Below are 21,704 nucleotides of genomic sequence, written 5' to 3'. Positions count from 1 at the left end.
GTTATAGATTCAGCTAAGCCCTGTCATCCCAGAGGAGCACTTGCTGCCATTTACCTTGATTTAGAGCCAACTACTCTTCTAAGTGGAGCTCCATTAAATGGATCTGATGTATGTCTGACTCAAACATGCGTCAGCTTCTCTTATGATCAATAGTGGAATATTTATATTAATAAAGCACCAAGTTAATTAAATAAAATAGTCTTCTGGGTAAACTTAAGATACTAGGGGATGGGCAGAGAATCAATATACTCTGCCATTTGAACATTAACTATGTGCTCTGAAATTTTATGCTACCTTAGCAAAGATGCTTGCAGTGTTGGAGTCTTGGGTGCACAGATACCCCCAGAGCAGGAATCTGCGAAGCATCCTGGGCAGGATTTGTTTATCAAGTTAGAGAAAAAAACGGCAAACAAAAAGACCTTGGGTCTGTTTGGTTTCTGTGACTTCATTCCTACGGACAAATTTGAAATCCTTCCTTCTGAACTAGGACTGACCACAGTCAAATGGGTGTTCTCCCAGTTGTCTAAACTGTTCCAGTGTTGCCAGAGAAGGGGCATGAGTCACAAACTCACCATGTCAGGGTTTATCAGTGATGCTGAAGAGTCATAGGAGCCCTACAAAAGACATTTTAAGAACTAGCTTTAAAATGGGTAGGCCACTCGAAAGCGTGTGTAGTTCTGGTGCACTGCATGTTTCAGCCCAAAGCACGCTGTCCTTCAGCCTTTTCCATCCCCAGGCTCTGTCCCCACAGACACAGCTGGGAGAGAGGTTTCTACGTGAATGGGTGGCCTCTGAGCACTATGGAAACCCACCCCTGGTAGAGATGCACTCACGAGTCTCAGAATCACATCACCACTGTGCCCTGAGGAGCAAACTCTGCACTGATGCTATTGCTATTTCTATAACATGCAGATGGCCTTTGAAGGAAGCAATTTCCCTCAGGTACTGTTGCAATCTGCAGCTTCCACTTCATCCTACCTTTTATCTACATTTTAAAGGTTCAGTACAATAAAGTGAAAATGTGGTTTTTAATCCTGCGGCTTTAATGAATGCCTCATTCTAATAACCAAAGAAGATGCTTGAAAGGCCAAGAAAATATTAATTCATTTTTAATAGTTTATTCAGTCAGTTTAGAACCTGTTCCATATAAATATACTTCCATCTCTTTAACCAGGGGCACCATGACATTGCTAAAAGCACTGATATTTCTGGTCCAGAGGCAGTGGTTGTGTGCCAGAGCCCTCAGTTCCTGCATTTTCCTTCTTCACTCATGGGCACGGGGCTCCTTCCTCTTGGGGTTTAAAGGAGCTGAGTTACAAGTGAGGGAATTAGAACACGTTCATTTGGACCTTCTCTCCTCTTTAAAATCTCCCATGGGTGGGCTGGACTCTGGTCCTTGCTGAGGCTGCTGAGTATCCCCTGAGCAGAACCAGGGCTCAGGAGCTGCGGGAAGATTTCAGTGAGGTGATTATTTGCTGACTTCTGTGTGACAGGCACTGTCTGCCATGGGAAGTGACAAAATCAGAATGTAAATCCACAGGGAGGTAGCCTATGGAATAATGCACAGAGTTTAATAAAACAATCAGTAGTAGTCCCTCTGGGCTATTGCAGGCAGAGGACATTGACATTGTCCTGTGATATGTGATTTTGACCTGGTTAAAAATGCTTCTAATTACCAAGCACTAGGGAAAAGCTGAAAGAATAATCTCCTTTGTCTTAGAGTGAATTGTCTTCCAGTTTAGCTGAAAATACTTGGTTTAGATTCTATTTTCCTAATTCTGTGGAACCTTCTGAAGAAGTCAAACATATGGTGTGCTTAATACTTCCAAATGCACTTTATCCATGAAGAAATAAATGTAGGCTCTTATTTAATATTACTAATCAAAGCACATAGGCCACACCTGACAGTTGAAAATATTTAATATGTATAAAACTACTTCTGTTCCATTATTGTCTTTGGTAGAGTGTTGATAAAGCATTCCAAACCTAACATTTAGTATTTGTTTTGCCTTTTTTCCTTCACATCCTTCTATGATTCAGAAAGACTGAACAAAGAGCGCAAGCTAGAAAGAGCATTGGAACCATATGTGTTATAGTTGTATATAATCTATATCATAATTGTATAAACTTAACAGGGTGGGATAGCTTTAGTTAGAAAATCACTTTCTGCGTTAGCCACAGTTCCCTGGTATTTAGAGTTGTCTTTCCACAAATTTAATGTTGAAAGAAAGGAAGAGTGATTGCATCTGAGCTGGGATAATAAAAGGTTCCACGGTGAATTCCTTTCTGGAAGCAAACAGGAATCTTTGTGCATGGAACTGGGATGCAGATACTCGTGGATATTTTTTGACTGACTCTAAGTTTCTGTCTCTTGATTGTTGGTTTTCCGCATGACATCTGGAAGTAATGATGTGAATAATACCAGGATGTAAACCTTCCAAGTCTTATAATGAAGTTAAATTTCCTTTTCTGATAAGACTATTTTTGTCGTATGACACATGACACCCCTTTAGCTATTTTTTTTTTTTTTTTCAAAAGCTTGCTAAGGAGGTGTCATAAATTGAAAAGAATTTTGGGGTAATAAGTCAAGTTTTACTGTTGGGCATATTTTCTCCTGGAGACTCACATAACTTTAGTGAACTTTTGAGAAAGTCATCATCATTCCCAGCAGTGATGAAATCAAATCACGCTGGAATTTGATGTTCTTTGATTTGGGAGTGCCTCAACAATGAAACAGCAAAGTGTGGACACACTGAGTCTGTTGTGCAGGAGCCACTCTTCCCTCCTCCCTGGTCAGCTCTTTTACATTTAATTCAATTTTGTGAGCTGACATTGTCAATCTGAAATTCAGCTAGATGCTTGACAGGGAGTCGGAGGAAAGCTGAATTCATTTCTGGAAGTGGCTTTATGCAAATGAGCTGGCGTGGATCTCTGGAAGGAGGCATCTGCTGATGAATCAGATTTAATAAAATATTGTTCCCTCATCAGCTTCAGGAATAAGGCTCAAAAAACGCCACAAGCACCTTTGAGAGTTGCTGTAAACCATCCACACACACCCAAGGCTCCCTATGAGTATTTTTGGGTTTTTGAGGATAAAAAATGAGTCTGTTTTCAAAGCAGAATCTGGACGATTTTGTTACTCAGTATTTGGGTGGATTCAAGAAAATTAATTCAGCTTGTAACTTGTTTAGGCCAGACTGGTTTGACAGTGGCAATGAAGTCCTAGGAGCACTGTTAATTCTTGTGAATTGTCTCGATTTTAGCTGAGTTTTCAATAAAGGTTTACGTCCTTGGCAGCTGATTTACTGAAATGTTCAAATAAAACCCTCAGTAAGCTGAGCAGAATGATTGTAAGTTTAACTCTCCTTTGGAAGAATTCACCATTTTATGTGCACTTTAGCTGAAAGCTAATTTTGGTTTAGATTTGTGTCATGTTAGCTTGTTTGTTCTACTAGTGTACTTGAGTTTTATTTTCTCTACTTATAACACCTACCTTCTATTTAAAAGCCTTTTCCTAAAGCATGGCATTACTGAATGATAAACTTCCTGTACGTGGAGTGGGATTCTCAAAGGTGCTTTACCGATGTGAATAGGCATTGAAAAAGAAGAAATGATATGTTTATGTTCCAGTGACTCTTTTTTTGCTGTGGATAAAGCAGGAGAATGAGGTTTGTAAGGGTGTCATGCAGCTGTAGTGGTCAGGGTGACCAGCTCTGGAGTTCTTGAAGAGCTGCTAAGTTTGTGGATCCTCCCATAAAACAGAGCTGCTCTCACCTAAACACTTGAATCTTGAGTGAATATCCCCACTCGAGTGAACCACTTTGTGATATTACATCTTGGTCTAATAAATCTAGATGTCACATCCACACAGAAAAATGAATTATGGCTACAAACCAGTCTGAATGGATCTTCTTCCATCTGCAGTGTTTCACTGGGACTCTCAGGGCTAAGCGATCCATAGCAGGGAAGACACATAAAGGTGAAGCTGTGGAAGGAAAAGAGAAGCTAAAATATTACAAAAAGGGAAAAGGTGCATGGAACTCCTCTGTCTTTTGTCTTGGGCTTCAGTACCTGTTCCTGCAGTCTGCTGAATATCAGTGGAGTGGATATTGCTGGTCCATTATTATAATTTGTTTTTACAATTTCAATTACAGCCCAAGTACCAGTGTGCCCCTCTTGCACAGGTGCACTTTTTACCACAGAACAGAATAAAGGCCCTCTGATAACTGGGCCTGGGCTATAAACAGAATGTTGTTTTTCTCACTGCACTGCATTCAGATACTTCACAACTCATTTCTACCTCACTGGAATGAATGGAAATTCAAATTGGTTTTACTATCCGCCAATTCTCTATAATTTTTATTACTTTTTATATAGCCACAGGAATGTCTGTAGTGATCATACAAACAAATTGTATAATTGGCCTCTTTCAGGACAGCTTGGTAAAAAAATAAAACCTAGATCTTTACATATGTAATTGCTACTTAACCCTAGGAAAAAAATCTCATTTTCTTAGCTAAAGTACAAGATCACAGCCTGAATTAAATAAATAGTATTATGAATATTGTTTCCATTCTACAGTGTGATGATTAGGTACACAAAAATATTAACTGGCAGGGTATTTTTTCTTTTAATATATTAGTGAAGGGCAAAAAAAATCCTTAGTATAAAAATATTCATCATTAACAAAGGCAGAATTAAGACAAATCAGTCAAAAGAGAGTCTTGCTCCAGATGTTGATCAGTTAGGCAAAGACTGTGCATGTTTTATTCTTTACCTTCTAAAATAAAAACTCATCATAATTAAAAATATATAACCAATAAACTGCAAATATTTTTTTGTTTAGTGGTCAGGCAGGGCTGTGGAGGCTTCTGAATCTCTGGGGAGGTCAGAGGAGGGTGATATTGCCTACTAATATCTAGAATTTGAAAATACATAGGATTTCTTTGCAGTACAGCTCAACATACAAAAGTATAAACCCCAAAACAGATCAACAGTATAGAACCAGTGCTTTTTAAAATTAGCTTAAAGCAAAGGTACCTCCATACAGTTGCATTTCTATTTTAGAAAGTACTAACATTAATAAGCAGTGAGAGAGCTTTTGAATTCACATTGCTTTACCAGCAAGAAAATATTGACCAAAATAGAAAATGATGGGGGGAATAATTTCTTTCTTGTGATATCAGGGCTTCAGTCCCCCCTCTCTGAGATGTGTGGTGTCCCCACTAAATCAAATTAGTTCCTCTGTGTTCTAATCTCACTTCCAGTGGAGCTGGAGGACTTGGATTTGTGTGGGAGCATCCCTGCCCTGGGAGCCTTGGTTTTGTCAGCGATCCAGAGGGTCAGTGGTGCTGGAGAATTCCAGAGGAAAGGTTTTCCTATCAAAACAGATCTGTGTGGTGTCAGAGCTGTGTCTGTGCTGGCAGAACACTCTCCCCACACGCGGCAAGGCTCACTGGATGGATTGCATGAAGAGGAATTCCTGCCTGTGGCACTGACTGGGAAGGGCTTTTCTGTCTCTTCCCACACTCTGCTGGAGCACCTCGAGTCACACGCTGCCTCTCATTGTGTGCCTTTGTCTCCTCCATCAAAAGGAAGGATTAATTATATTGATACCATTTTCTAAAGCACTTAAACCCTACATTAAATACTGCAAACAAAAACATCTTATTGTTATTTATTAGTCAGGAATCCTATCCTATTTCTGGTGGGCTGCTTTTCTTCAAGAGTTTTCTCTGCGTCCACTGGATGTTACTTTCCAGTTCCTATTCCCTGATATATCCAAAGTTGAGTGTAAATACTTTGAGGAAAGATTTTACTTTTGTTTGTATGTTCTAAAAGATAAAACAGATGCTGCTTTCTAAAATGAAAGCTCAAGATGGATGGTTTTAAAATAAGAGTCTCCTAAATGCTGTCTGATCACTATTTGCTCGGCATTTTGGAAATGGTAGGAGGAGGGAGAGCTGTAACAGTCATAAAGACAAATGTTACCTTTGACTGGACACTGGCACTGATTGGTTTTTACAGTTCATTTAAAATTATATACAAATATTTATCAATCTTCTTAGAGACATTCTGATCAATGTAATTTGTTTCTGGCTTTTTTTGGTGCATCAAGAGACAAATGTTCTGCTGTGTCTCAGTGAAAAAAGGTGGGATTTGGTGTTTTTTTTTTATTTTGTTTAGTTTTTTTAAGCAGCCAAGAATTTTAAAAACCTCTAATGAAGAAATAAGTAACCACAAGTGAGTAGTCTCTGTTCTTTGAAGCATTTAAAAAGACTTCAGCATGTGCTTTGTGATCCCTGTGGTTGTGTCAGGACAGAAATCACACAACTCCATGCAGCTTGGATCCCTTGAAGGATCTTTATTAACAGATGGTTTTTAAATTGTCCTTGGAGAAGGTGGAAGATGATGATAAAATAATCATCTTCTGCTGAGATCTTTTTGCTCTGAGTCCTTAGTGAGCACCGAATCTTCATGCTCTGGCTCTGCTCAGTGTCCTGCTGTCCAGAATGAAGGTGTGTGTGAGACTGGGTTTAATGAGGCTTGTGTGGGGCTTTGGGCAAGTGCTGAAATCCAGGAGTACAGAGTTACCATCTCTCACTTCACAGTGCAACTGGAGCAACAGAGAAATCGTGCTGTTTATCTTCTGGAGGCTTAGCAGCAGTGCTTGTGCAGCAGTGTGTGACTGTGTGAAAGCACTGAGGACTGCTTTAATTGGAATTTTTGAGTTAAATTCCCTCCTCAAAACAAACAAAACCAAACTAAAACAAAACAGGCATTTCCCCTACAGCCTCCCAGAGCACGAATTGAGAGGCAGCTGTATTGTATTTAGAAAAACACAGTCACCTTGTTCAGGGTGCACACCATCTGCAGGACCTGCTCTTGTTTTGCAGAACTCAGATGCTTGTCACCCTCTTTACTTTCCGTGCACTAGTAGGAGGAAGGAATTTTTTTCCTTTCAGAAAATCAGCAGCAGTGCCAAGTTTGCAGAGAGTAATGCTTTACAACACTGCTGTTGTTAAGCTCTTGCCTTGTAGCCCATCAGCAACAACACTTTTCCATTTTTCCTTCAGCCACAGAGCTACAAGTGCTGCTTTACAGTAAATACCATTTTTTCACTGACCCTGCTGAGAGGGAGAAGCCATTCCTGCACTGAGTGTGTCAGACTTGCCACAGATTGTTCTAATTACTGTTGGAGGAACCTGATTTGGGCAAAGCATTTCCCACCTGGAAGATAAAAAATATCTTGAATTTATCTTGCATATTTACAAGGCTCAAAGTTTCTGAATTGTTCTTAACTGTTAACTCAGTTATTTTTTAATCTGTCTATAGAACAGGAAAAACTCTATTACTGAACAGTTTTGGAAATACTAGGACACTGTCTCCTAGTTAAGAATAATACTTAGGTGTTGAAAATGCTAAATATTAGTTCTAATTAAAAAAAAAAATAAAAGCTGCCACATGATTTTGGCAGAGAAGGAAAAATCCTTTTGTTCCTTGCTGTAAATAAAATTTACAATATTCTGTGCTGGAATTTTTACACATATAATTGAGTAAACTCCTTTTTTTCCCTATGGATTTCCTTGGTCTTTCCACTTCCCCTGCAGACTTTTCCTCTAGAGAGCATTGGTGCTCTTGACCTGTCTCTTCTCTGAGTGTAGGAGTTATCTTCTCTCAACTTTTGTTCTATGAAAAGCTGCCTTGTATCATTCCTCACTTTACTGACTTGCTTATCATTTATTACATGTTACTTAGAGATACCTATTATCTTTGGATTATACACTCTAATTTTCCCCATCTGTTATTCTTTAACTCCTTAATTGTGTTACATAATTCAGTAAAACATTGCAGGATAGAGTTTATGTGTAACATGTTGTACAAATTAAAGCTAATTCTAATGAGACAAATTGCAGTGACCAGATTGTGTTAAGTATGTGACCTTTAGTGGAGCAGTTCAGTCTAGTTTTAGTCCAGTTGTAAAGAAAAGTCAGCTTGAAGAATAGTCACTAAACTTTTAAAAGTGCACAAAAACCTCAGGAATATTTTATTTTATTTAATTTTGATCAGTGCATTGGACTGAAATGTTTTAAACCCAAGAATCCTAATTTGTAAGAGAATGTAAACAAACTACCAACAGGGATGAATTAAATTCCATTATATAAATTCCATTTCTCTCAGCTGCACATTCTGTAGCCAGAGCAAAGCTGGTGGGCACAGTGCTAATTTCTTGGCACTGGTGGCAGCTGGCCCTTTCTTAAAACCAGGAGTCATATCTTTCATGAGTTTCATTTTGCAAAGCAGGTGAACAATATTAACTTTCCAGTATTATTTTGGCAAGAAGAAAGGATAGGAAAGAATCTTACTGTGCACTCGAGTCCCATATCCAGTGAAAGGAACCAGAGTTTGTCTTATGGTTTTGTACCAGCTGCTCCAGAGAGCTGTGTGTGACCTCCCCTGACTATCCCAAGATGCAGTTGAATTGTGGATAAACTGAAAGGCTCCTGAAGAAAGGAATAAGGTTTGTTAGGCTGGGTTTTTCCTTCATTTGAAGTTAAATTTCATGTGTCACTGGTTAACTCTGTGAGTTTGCAGTTTTACTGTGGACTCGACAGTAACATACTGGGAAAGATACAGGTTTGGCTGTGAAGAATTTTCTCTGGGTGACTTGTTCTTTAAGTCTTTGTATAAAACTCTTTAGACATTAAAGGCAAGCTGAGTTCTTTATTGGATAACGCTGCATGGTGATCTCCCAGCCCATTTGAGTGGGAGAAATAATTAAAGATTAGTGTTCAACCACATTAAATACTTCTTAATTAAGATGTTTTTTCAGGCAGTTGTGTAAAAACAGTCTTTTTAAATTTTCAAATCTGTGTGTTAAAAAAGGTTTGGAAAATAAATGGTAAATCCTCAAAGGGTGGGGTTATTTTTTGTGTTTGAAAAGGGACAAAACCTAAGCTTAATGCCATCACTGCTGATTTTTTGGTTTTCATATAAAATATGTTATTTTCAGTACCTTTGTAACTTAGCAAGTTGTATTTAAGTAGTTGCTTTAATGTTTTAGATCTGTAGTTCAAATGAAGATTCATTCTATGGATGTTCGTAGGGTCTGTGTTCCAATTAAGTGATTTATGTTTTCTTACTGGCAAAATAATAAAACATAAAGTCTTAATGTATTCTATTGCTCTGTTAGATATTTGAATTTCCACTTAGGATGCAGTAGGCAGTGTTAGAGCAGAAAGCTAAAACCAGCACTACGGCAAAGACTGCAGAGGCACTTAGGAAATGTCAGCACTTTTGGATGGGTTTTTTTTTTCCCTTTCCAATCCTTTTATCAGTGAGGCACTTGCAATTCACATTTGAAGATCAGAAAAACATATTAGACTTGCAGAGGGAGTTCATCTGTGTCCAGAGCATTTTAGCTAAATTAAAATAAAAACTGAGAAAGGTACTGCCTTGTGCCAACTCTTGCTGGACTCTGGGTTGGACTAATATGTTCTGTGAGCCACAGCTGCTGGGTTTTGTCAGCTCCTGCCTCTCTCCTCTGTGAAAAGTGGTGGTCCAAGTTCTTTAACATCCCTGTGGCTCCATTCCCCCAGCTCAGAAATGAGGATGCTGTTTTCTCTGGGGGGCTGTTTGCTGCTGGATGAGTGTTTTGCTGTTCTCCCCAAGTTCCTCTGTGATCTGCTGCCGGTCCAGGCTGTCCCCATCACTGCACTGCACCAAGCTGGGGCTGGCTGCAGGGTGCTCTGGGCCCTGCTGGAAAGCTGTGCCAGGCAAAACTGCACTAAACTCGCCAGTATTTATCAAAACAAGCAGGATAATTCCATCTAGAAACATTTGCTGAGCTCAATACATCTCTTTGATCAGGATGCAGATGAGCGTTGTTTTGGTCGTGTTGGATGGGTGCTTTCTCCACAGAGGAACTCTTGCAAGGAGGGTGCTGCTGATGGACTGGAACATTCTGCTTTGGCCTCAGGTCAAGCGATTTCAGCTTTCTAATGCTGCCTCTTAGGGTGAGCGTTTTTGGAAGTCTGTTGTTCTCTAAGTCTGGGATTTTTCAGATTTCCCCTTTAGGATACGTCATGCTGCCCCCAGGAATTGGACTTGCCTTCCATTACAGAAACAGGGGACTTGAAACTTCTGTCTAAGAGTTAGGAAATCTATTAGTAATCATCACCCCTTTTTTTCCCAAATCTGCTGTTTATTTTTCTTGAATACTGCCATATTTTTCCGTTTGCTTTTTTTTGTTTTGGCCTCACATTAATTTATCTGGTTTTCTACAGTTACTATTAATAACTAATATTTGTTTTGCATACCATTGCTGTAAGCTTCCCATTATGCCTGCTATGAGAAGCAGGGAATTAAAAGCTGGGACTTTAAGATAAACTCAGTAGACAAGTTTCTCGTTACAGCCTTCTGCTACCTCAGAGCAAATTTTGTGAAGTGCACAGGCTGAGCCTGGTTGAGGTTTGCTTGCTTATAAAAGATGCTTAACAAAACTCTGGCACAATGTCAGGAAGCAGAGAGAAACACTCCTCTTGACCATCTCAAAACAGGATGATTATAATTGTGAGAAGGCAGTTACAGAAAAAGAAACATTGGTGACTTTTCTTCCATGCTGTGCCACTAATGCCACGCAGGCTGTCAGTTCTTCAGCCCTAGAGATTTAGAAAATAAAGAGATTTATGGACTCAGTCCATGATCCAGGAGATTGAAAGAGGCAGGATTGTTAGCTAGAGGAGAGTGCCTTCCAGAGAATAAAAACAGTTCACTTTACAAGGAGGTTTTCATAGAAAACAGATGAACTTCCTTCAGTCCCCTGAAGCCAGGTTTTGCCTGGCTGCAGGTTAAAAGTTGAGCATAAAGACAAAGCAGAGATCAAACATATAAATTAGCCCTTGTACAACACAACAATGTTAGGAAATATCGCTTGAAAACCTGATTTACTTTTACACATGATTTGAAATGCACAATAAAATACCAGACAAATGCAACTTGAGATGGTGGATTAAGTGTGGTTTTATTTGACCACACAATTCCACTGTTTCAAGCCCTTTCTGTTCTGCTTTGCTTGTGTCTTCCTTTCAGATCTTACTTATTTTTGCCCTGCTAAGCCATTTTGTCACACTTTTACCACAGCTGTGCTGTGCCTCACTGTCACACCACAGTGACAGCTAAAGACTTTCTCTTTCTGGGTCTGAAATACCCTTTACTTTGTCTCTTCTCTGTCCGGGTTGCCTGATCATTTGTCTGGGTTGAAGGTCTGTCTTTAAAGAACTAATATTTTGTTGCTGGCAAAATAAAGGGAAGGTGAAGGAGGGGTCAGAGTGTGGATCAGTGTTAAACAAATTGTGAAGGTCACGAAGAATTTTAATCTGACTTGAAAAAGAGACTTGTATCCAGCAGCACATTTTTGTTTGCAATAGTCTGAATGGACAATTGTGGCTACTTTGAGAATTTGGTGTAGACTGCATGACTGGTATAAATTGAATTAGTCTCGTGACAAGGACATAGCCCCCTTTTTTTCTTATCTGCCTGATGGAAAGCAGAAGAAAGCCCTGTGTGACACATCTTGACCCGCAATGTCAATGTGGGCTTTTGTGACAGCCTCGGATTTCTGGCCTCTCATTTGATAAAACCAATTTGGTGGAGGCTAGAAAGGAGCTTGCTGAACACTAAATGTACTAACAGAAAAGAGTGAGTGTCTGGGGGGGAGCAGAGAGGGCTGCCAGCCCCTCCTAATCATCATTAGAGAGCCAGAGTTTCTTTCTGAAAATGGGGCAGAGCCTTGGGGACACTCTCACCCCAAACAATGCAGTGTGCAGTTCTCTGCAAGATCACCTTTATTTGTCCTTTTGGCATCACTGAGCCTTCCCTTTCATCCATTTACTTATTTCTTACACTTTTCTTTCCCACTCCTCTGCCTTTCTTTCTTCTTCTTCCATTGCTGTCTTGCCTCACCCTTTGTCCCCTAAACCAGACTGAAACCTCTCTCCCTTCTCTGTGCTGATGGGGCACCAGCAGGAAAATCGGGGTAAATGCTGTTTTTCCTTAGCATGAAAATATCCCAACTTTCTGATTTCATGTCCATTTCCCACCCATTGCTGATGCTCTCCTTCCTGCCTCCACTGCACTGGCAGAGGTCTGTGAACCTGGGATTATTTATAGTTCATCAAGGGAAAAAGCACCTGAATGCAGGCTGGGTAAGAGGAAAATGAAATCTGCACTCACAATGCAGATAAAACCATTTTTTAAATGTGCTTTAAGTACTAGAAAGGCTTTTTGGAATTGCTGTTGGTTGTTTAGCTTTCTTGTTTGTTTTTAAACATGGTTAAAAATTCAGTTTTTCCCATTGATACATAATGCAGTGGGATTTTAATGCAGTAGATTAGGATCTTTTCAGTGTAAATTAAAAAAGCTCACAAGAGAATGATAGTCATGTTTTTCCTGAGTATTAATTTCAAATAAGAAGTTGTCATCTGAGCAGGGGTAGCCAAGTATTTTTGCAGTCAGTAAACAAATAGAAGCATGCTGAGAAAATTACATTTACACTACAGGGTTGTGATTCCAGGGCATGAGATTTGGCTGCAGGTACTTTGACAGTCAATCATGGCACTGTGCCAGCATCATGATCACATTTGAGTGATGTTTGCTCGAAGTTCTGTCATTTGTATCAGGAATTCTCCTGGTTTGGTTGGAGAGTCATTTCGGCTCATTCCACAGACCTCTAGAGGAGAGAAACAAAATTGAAAACACTGTGTGGTGTAACAAATCCAGCAACATCTACTTTTCCAAGCACGTGGAGGTTCCATTAGCTCATGCAGATTTGAGAAATGTGTTCTCTTTATTAACACAATGTATTTTTTTTTTCTGTTCTCTTATTCAGAGACCTGAGTGAAAACCAGATAAAAGGAATCCCTAGAAAGGCCTTTCGAGGAATCATTGATGTGAAGAACTTGTAAGTGACAACTTCATTAATATTTCTGGTGAAAACCTTTCTCCTCATGTTCCATCTGGCTGCTACTACCAGTTTGAGTGCCTTGTGCTCAGCTCTGTGCAGCACAAAAGGGACCCTGCAGGTTTTTGCCAGGGACTCACAAGCTTCTTTGGTCCTGTGAACACACCCAGGGAGGTTTTGAGCTGAGGAAAAAGAACATACTCAAAAGCTTCACCCCTTCCTGCAGCACTGTCCTGGAGCAAGATGTGCATAGGAAAGAATTACTGCTAGAGTTTGGGGATGGAATTGAAATGTTTTGCTTAGTTTAAGTTTTCTATCCCATCACTTCTGTCAAAAGTAAATATGACAAACTCAGGCACAGTGGTTGAGCACAAATATCAGAAAATGAAAAAATATAATGGGAACAGTTAACTGTGCAAGCTTTGACAGCTTCTATTTAAAATCAGAATAATTTATAAAACCCTTTTAAGAGAGAAAACAGGGCTTTGGTTTTTGTGCCAATGAAGCCAGTCTGTCTTAGCCTTTTGCTGTAAGTCTGAAATACATGTAATGAGTTGGAGCTCTGTATTTGCAGAGCTGTTGGAGGCTCTTACACATTATATGACAGACACCCATTTTTGTGCACACCCACAATCTAACACCCCCTTGGCTTTGCTGGAGTCAGCACGAGGTGAACTGAACAAGGAAATAACAACCACAGACTCGGCAGGGTCAGGATTTCCTGGGACAACCTGCAACCACTCTCAGAAGCATTTCAGAGCCATTAGAATTAGCACTTGTTACCACACCAGTCACTGAAAAATGATCCCCACTGTGTTAAATATTGGAAGCACAGCATAAATGGTGTGGATTTTTTTTTAATGGAGTAGGAGAAACAGCTAAAGGAGATCTGAAAAGAAGCCCTTTTCTACAGCCTTTTAACATACCCATGTTCTGCTTTCAGATCTTGCCCCAGTGAAATGCTCTCAGGCACGTGATGTGATTCCTGGGGCATCCTGAGAAGGGCCAGGAGCTGGACTCGATAATCCTGATGGGTCCTTTCCCTTTTGTCATGTTATCATGAGTTTTACTTGCATTGTGTGATCTATAGGAACAATAGATGGTATTTTGTTTCAGATAACTTTCCCAGCTGTAATTCACTGTAAGTTGTCTGATTTCATTTCAAATAACAAAGTTTGCATTTAGAGTTTAGTTCACCTCTGACAAGCTGTCACAACGAGCACAGGTGTTTGGATTTATGCACCCACTCTCAGTGCAGAAGGATCCAGGGTTCCTCCTTTCCATGAGCTGATATCAAGGGATTACTGGCTGGAGTGCTTACAAGAATGGTATAAATAAATGTTGGGATTTAAAGCTTTAACAAAAACTTGTATCTGTCACCTTAGGCAGTATCTATTGTTTTGCTGGAAAAGACACAATCAGAAGTACTTTCCTGTAGCAACAGTTTCTGACTCCTGGGAGCACTGAAGTTATCACAGAATCATAAAATAATTCTGGTTTAGAGTGGTCATCCAGTCCAGCCTCCAGCTCAGCAGGAGCACAAAGCTTGGTACTCTGAAGGTTCCTGTTGTGAGCCACGAGTACTGATTATTTAGATAAACAGCAGGAGAAGCAGACTTTTCACTCATATCTAGACATTCTTTCTTGATAAGAAATGTATGAATTCTGTGCCAAGGATGTTGCTTCCAGACACAGACGAGTGGCCTGTGACTTGCTGAGAAGAACATGGCACAGTCTTGAGCCAACTTGCTGCTGGAAATACATTAAAATTTCTCCAGCAATAACGGTAAGGGTGTGATGCAAGCTGAACCAAGTTAAAGCTCTTTAAGCAGTGAGCCCAAACATGCTGATTGCCATTTTCAACCTGTGGTTGGCAGCCAAGGCTCTCCCTTCTGGGTCCCAGCGTGACCATGGCCATGAGCAGGAGTGTTCACCTGCCTGAGCAGGAGAAGGAGCCTCAGGTGCCACTGAGCTGTGCCAACACCTGCCTGGTGACTGTGACATGAAGGTGCTGATGGCAGCAGGGCTGGCTGCTTCTTTGGTTATCACTTTGCAGATTTATTGTACTGTCTCAGTGCTCTTCCACTTTATAAAGTGTGTTTGTGAGCGATCTTAGAGACTTTTGGGCACAAGAAATAAAGTTACAAATTGTCCCATACTCCCCAGCCCTTTCCAATTTATATTTAGAATTTGTATAGGGAAAGGCTGACATGGAAAGGTCTGTTTTCATGCCTTGACCTTTAACATGGCCTCAAATTCTTCCAGGTTCTTCCAAAAGTGTCCCAATGTCATGGCAAAAAGAATAACTCTGGAGATATCATAATAGGGACACAGCAAGTGCTAGACCAGATGAAAGTCTCCAGATTAATGCTGTCTTTAACAGCAGCTTGGAAAGCTTCCCTCAGGACAAAATGCAGAGTTGATGTGATAGACTGAGCCAGGGCATGAATTCCTTTTGGATACCAGCTCTGAAATATGCAGCCTGAGGGCTCAATATAAATTACAGTGGGTACCATTTGGAAACCCTGTGAGAATTACTCTGTCCCAGCATGGCCATGGCAGTGATGGACACAGAGTCACAGGTTCTCTCCAGCTGGAGCAGACTGGTGTAACAAAAAGTCTTCCAAGGGCAGAGGTGCTGCTCCATATGTGAAGCAAAGAGTTTTTGCTGATGTCCCCCAAGCACCAGGGCTGCAAAGCTGGCTTGATACATGAAAAAAAATTAAAAAAAAACCTAAAAAAATTGTTAAAATGATAGGAGGAAAAATTTAAAAAAACTATAAAAAGCAGTGTTTCAAGATATTTTTCACTGTGTCTGTCTTTTTAAATGGCAAAAGCTTTCCATCTTCCATCACTCTCTTAGCAGAACAGTGAGCCCAGGAAAATGGGCTTGGCTTAGGGCTGTGCTAAAGAAGAGTTTTAAATGTCAGGGAGGCCAGTGTTTTTGCACAAGACAAAGCCAAAGCAGAGACTGGAGTTTTTCAAACTCCTAAGTGGGAGAAATTTTGTTGTGTGAATTATTTTCATATGAAGTGTTTTCTGCTGTTTGAGTACAAAAATCAAAGAATCTGCACACAAATAAATTAGCGAATCCATTTCTAACTGAAATGCAGAAATAATTATACAGCTTTTAGAAAGTTTCATGAGCACATAATGTCCATTACCAGTAGTGAATTTATCTGGGAATTTGGCAAAAACTGACACTTGGAACATAGTGTGGAGTAGATGCATAAACTCTGCTCAGTGGCTCTAAGAGCTGAACAGGAGAGGGCAAGGGAGGGCCAGCCTGCAGAGCACACCTGTATTCAATTTCTGTTACTTATTACTTAGAGAACAGGAAATGTTTCTTGCAGGAATCTAGCCCCAAGTAAGCACATTTATTTCAAGAATTAAAGTGTATGGGTTTGGGTCTCATTGAGCTTTGGGCTAACTCAGCACTGTCAGCTGTGGCCTTCCATCACAAAAATCTATAGAGCTGCTTCTTGGATTTCTGCACGTTTCCCCTGCTCATATCACATCCTGGCTTTCAAGGGAGTGTTTCTCTGATGAGGCATTCCTGCAGTTGCTCAGCCCACCTCACTGAGGGCAGCCAGGATCCCACTACAGGGATAAACAGAGCTTGATGTTAGGGAGAAATTCCTCCCTGTGAGGGTGAGGAGGCCCTGGCACAGGCTGCCCAGAGAAGCTGTGGCTGCCCCTGGGTGGCTGGAGGTGTTCCAGATCAGGTTGGACAGGGCTTGGAGCACCCTGGTCTTGTGGACAGTGTCCCTGTCCCTGGGGGACAAGACGACGATCTTTCTGATCCTTTCCAACCCAAACCATCTGATGGGTGTACGAACATCTCCCAGCCAAGGAATGGAAAACAGGAATCCATGTGCAGAGTGGATGCAGGGCAGAATGATGGAGCAGCAGAGCAGAGGAGGAACCACCCTGACCAAGCAGCCACCCTTTGTGAGCAGAGCTAGAGCCACACGGAATGACACAGACTCCGCTTTTTCTGTCAGGGGTTGCTGCAGTTTCTTGTTCTTGATTCACTGGAACTCAGTTCCATCCATACTCAGCCTCTGCCCTTTATCTCTCATTGGCTTTGGCTATAAGATTCTGTAGCACTGGGATTCAGGAAAAAAAGAAAAAAGTTTGTGTGTCATGGTAAATACAGGCCCACTGCATTTCTGTCTGAATACTTCTCAGCCTCACCTGAGATAACAGCTCCTATCACTGCACCTGCAAGAGGCTTTCCCTGCATCCTGGAGCCACTTAGCAAATTGTGGGTAATATCCTCCTTGATAGCCCTAAAGGTTCTTGTGAAGGAAGAAATGAAGCATTTAGATTTATGTTTTTAAAAATACAGAAATGCATCAGCTCATATGTAACGTTTAACACTTCTGCAAGTCAGTACACATTTATTTTCCTCGTGGTTAAATTACCTAGGCAGTGTGGAAAATCAGAGCTCTGTGAGTGCTGTAAAATATTGTTGTACCTATTAGTTTCAGTTCCTTATTTGTTAAATGGCTTTTCCTGGAAGATTCTGTTACTTTTTCTGCATGCATCTACTATTAGCATCAATCCATGGGACTTTAAAAAAAATTAAACATCTCAATTGCACATTCAGGTTTTGGAAAAAGCTGAATTTGCTCTTTACACTGAGAGGTATTTTACATTCACCTACACAAAATACTAAAATGTTCCTATGTAATTTTTTTTAACCCCCACATCCACCACTGCAGAGTATATTTGCAGCTTCTGCCATTCAGGCATAGGAATAATTAAACATACCTGTCAAGTTAAACTAATGAATAAACTAATGAATAAAGGAAATAATGGTTGATTTGTGTGTAGCCATTTCACTACAAGAAAGCAAGTGGTTGTGAGTTATTTGCCATACATAAATATGCAGTAGATCTTAATGAAATGTTACACTACAAAACATAACTCCTTTAGTCTGGGTTCTCCAGGGAAGCTATTATCCAGAGCCCTCTGAAATTCCTGGCCATAGTTCCTTGACATTTGTGTACAGTATTCAGTGTTACTCCTGCGGTTTGCAGTGAAATAAAACAAAAGGAGGAAGATAAACAGTTGGCCAGATTTTCCACTCGTTTGGTGTAAAATCTGGAATAAGCCTTCTGAAGCCAGTGGTTGGCCTAAAATAAAAGCAGAGAAATGCCTAGAGGAGAATCGATTATCACGTTAGTTATGTGTTTGCTTATGTATCTCCCAATGGACTGAACAATTTGTATCTATATTTAATGGTGTGCATGAAAAGCACAGTATATTTCAAATAGGAACACATGAAAATTGAAGGGAAGGATATATTTCTACTATGGAACAGATTTCAGGTTGTTTTGGAAAAGAGCTGGCTAAACAGGTCAGAGGCATGGAAAGAGCTATTTGGAATACTCATTGGAGACAAGTCTTTTGCACTCCTTAGAGGGCAAAAAGATCACATTACTTCAACTGTATAAATTTGTAAATAATTTTCCTCCTCCTTGTCCACAAATTCACACTGCACTCAATGTATTCCAACAGTGTATTCCTTTCTATCTCCTGTAATTGGTCTTCATTGTGATAGTGACCATAATGAATTCAAGAGAGATCTCTGTGGCCATTGCATTTGCTTTCCTAGAAATGTCATTGTCATGCAGCATTATTATAACATTAAAATAACAAGTTACCAACTTACCACCTTCTATGGAGAAACACCACCTGCAGCGTCAGTTAATTTTATGAATACATTAGTTTGAGCTTTTGCCATCTGTTCTACCCCTTATAATAAATGCAAAAAGCATCTATTTCACAATTAACTCATTAAAAGGATATGATTGATTGGAATGCACACACATGTTCCCTACACAGCGGTTAAGGTGAGACCAAGCACAGAGATACTCCGAGTGGTAGCAGAGGACATTTTGTGAGACAGAAGTGCTTCTCTCTCACATCTCAGCCACACACACAAGGCCAGCACATCAAGTGACACAGAACAGTGGCACTGCTTGCTTCATTTTTCTCTTGAGAGTTGTGGCCCAGCCCTGCAGGGGCTCCCTCGTGGTTCTGCCCAGGGAGCTGCTGCTCCCCTGCCTGAGGTCACCAGTACAATGACCCATGGTTTGTTTATTCTGTTCTGTTCTGAATCACTAACCTCTAAAATCTACCTGCCCTGATCCTTCTGAATAGCTTCTCTTGTCTGTCTTCTAGCAAAAATAAGAGAAAAAAGCAGGAAAGCCTGGTAGAAGGTGTCCTCTGCAGGGGGTGGAATGAGATGATCTTTTGTCCTTTCCATCCCAAACTGTTCTATGATTCTGTGATCCTGTGGTTCATGTGCTCATCTGGAGGGTTTGGTCCCAGCCTGCAGGATATTCCTGTTTTAGGAGAAGGGCTGTTAATGAGAATGCTGCTGCTTGCATTATTCCCCAACAGCCTTGGCTGGTCCCTTGTGCCTCAGGGAGCAATGGAACAGACACTTGCAGACCTGCAAAGTCTGCAGCACACATGATGAACACTGGGTAACCCCAAAACCATCCCGTGAACTACCTAAACCTGTGCCATATTTGCTAGTGTGATCAGACCATACTTGTACTTTTTAAACACATTTGGGTTTATGTAATCCCCTGTCTCATGTCCCTCACTAATAAATTAAACAGGTGGACAAAGCAGGACAGCACGATCTTAAATCTGTTGAGTGTGCTAAACTGTGACTTGGGCTTCACGTGAAATTGATTGCACAGACTGAAAATGCGATGCTGATTTATTTATTTTTTAATTTTTTAAATGAAAACATCTGCATTAAGTAAAGTGGATGTCTGCTCTGTTCTCTTGTCCACTTGCATTTCAGGAAATGTTTGTTTTCATGGATGTCTGTATAGTTGTGGGCTCAACTGGCCACAAGGGACCTGTCACTGACAACTTATTAAAAGCTGAACCATCACTCCTGAGGAACAGATTTCCTCACTGTAAAGGTTGCTTTCCCCTGAGTAAAATGTCAGATAAATAAAAAGCTGAAATATCTCTTAAGTGTGTTCTACCTATAAAATAGAAGTACATAAGCCAAGAGTATTTAATAGTGGAGGATGTATGTTCTGTGGCATTTAATATTTTCTAAATTTTCATTTTTCTGAGCTAATCAGAGCTGACTACCTCCATAATGAGGTTATTCATAATTCTGATTTACCCAATTTCTGTATTCTGGATATCCACTGCAGTATATATTGGTTTTAGTATTAATTTTTGGGCAAACCACAGATTTTTTAATCTTTCTTGTAGAACTAAGACAAACATAAATACCAATTGTTTTCTCCTTTTCTGGAAATGTATTTCAAGCATTATTGAAAGCCTGCACTTTAATTGCTCATACAGTAAAGTCCTAATGCTGATGACAAGAAAGATGAAGTATCCCACACAGGCCTAAGTTGTCCTACTTCAAATTCAGTTCTGATCTTCCCTATGCTTTGTGTTTTGCATAATTTATTGCCTTCTCCAGCCTTAGAGGGGCTCCTCTGGAGCCATCAGCAAAGAGCCCTGGTAGTGGTCACTGGTGGGGTTTGAAGTGACCTGGATGTGCTGTGTCCCATCAGGAACACGACACAGCTGACACAGGGATGGGAATCCTTTGCACAGGAGACTGAATAATTCCAGTATTTGTGTGTCAGAACCTCAGGCTTGATGGTCACTTCTACAATTTCTCTTTGATTAGGTAAAATCCGGGAGTCTGGAGATTTAAATTGTACATAACTCACTTAGCTAAATGGGACATTGGTGGAATTTTTTTAAACAAGATCACAAGCTCCAGGTCCAGAGTTTGATAAAAGAAAACCCCATCCCTAATCCTGAATGAGACCCATTATCTGAGGTTCGAAATCTGCTACAAAAAGTCAGGGTGACTATGGCTATTTCCAGAGATTACTTATCTGCTTACTTATTTTGCTGAGCTCTGCTTGCTGCTTTCTGGGCTCTTTATTCTTTTATCCTAATGAAGCACAGATACATTTTGATGCAGCACCCATGCTGCAGCACTGCCTTTGTATGGAGAGTAATGAATAGCAGATTTGGCTCTTTTCTGTTTTAATAGACTTACAAGAGTCTCTCTGACAGAAACAAACTCCAGAAAATACCTTGATTTTAAAACAGGCTGTGTAGTATTTTTACTGTCCTTTTGATATAAAACTTGATTAAAATGGGATGTGACATCAGTTGAAAAAGTATGAAAATCAGATTTTCTTTATTACGTACGTGTTTAGGCTAACCTATGCCTACAGTTTACCTTTGTGTAATTTATGCTGTCTTTGTGCCATGCCTTAATTTCAAGTACATTTGTTGAAGATTTCCTGTAGCATTCATCTACAATTGTCAAAAGGAAGTTTTATTCTAAAATAGGAGATAGTACTGCTTTTAATTATGCATCTAAATAGCTTCATAACCAGAGTGAACTCTGAATTTACATCATTTTTATGACAGTCACACCATTCCATGTTTATTGATTTTGTCATTTGCTTCATTACATTTAATGCAAACCTTTTGTATGAAATTATTCCGGTGCTGTCCTGGCCACAGAGGGGTCAAGCATGTGCAGTCTCTAGCCAAAACAGCACAGCAATATCATTTTAGTGCAGACTCCATGGAGAAAGGGGGGCTGTAAATACTGTCCACCAGCAGAACAGAGTTTGCCTTCTCCACTTGACCTTCCCAGCTGGATGAAGTTAAAACCACAGCTTGAGTTGTCTTTTTTTTCACTCTTATTTTCTCTCCCCCC

At 40.2% G+C, this 21,704-nt stretch overlaps 1 protein-coding gene across 2 annotated transcripts in view; it reads left to right on the top strand.

The window, feature by feature from the left end:
• The window catches only part of SLIT3 (slit guidance ligand 3), a 465,384-nt gene that overhangs the window by 224,034 nt on the left and 219,646 nt on the right, over positions 1-21,704 (top strand). For both annotated transcript variants that reach the window (XM_014253183.2, XM_088063492.1), the window contains one exon: positions 12,890-12,961. In XM_014253183.2, coding sequence (XP_014108658.1) covers positions 12,890-12,961 — 72 coding nt within the window. The remainder of the gene's footprint in view (positions 1-12,889; positions 12,962-21,704) is intronic.

This window comes from Pseudopodoces humilis, chromosome 17 (assembly GCF_049639895.1).
Source record: "Pseudopodoces humilis isolate 2021_Gansu_Grassland_sample_001 chromosome 17, ASM4963989v1, whole genome shotgun sequence".
NCBI classification, from domain to species: domain Eukaryota; kingdom Metazoa; phylum Chordata; class Aves; order Passeriformes; family Paridae; genus Pseudopodoces; species Pseudopodoces humilis.
The sequence above is the reverse complement of the archived record's forward strand: the minus strand, read 5'-3'. Positions and strand labels throughout refer to the sequence as shown.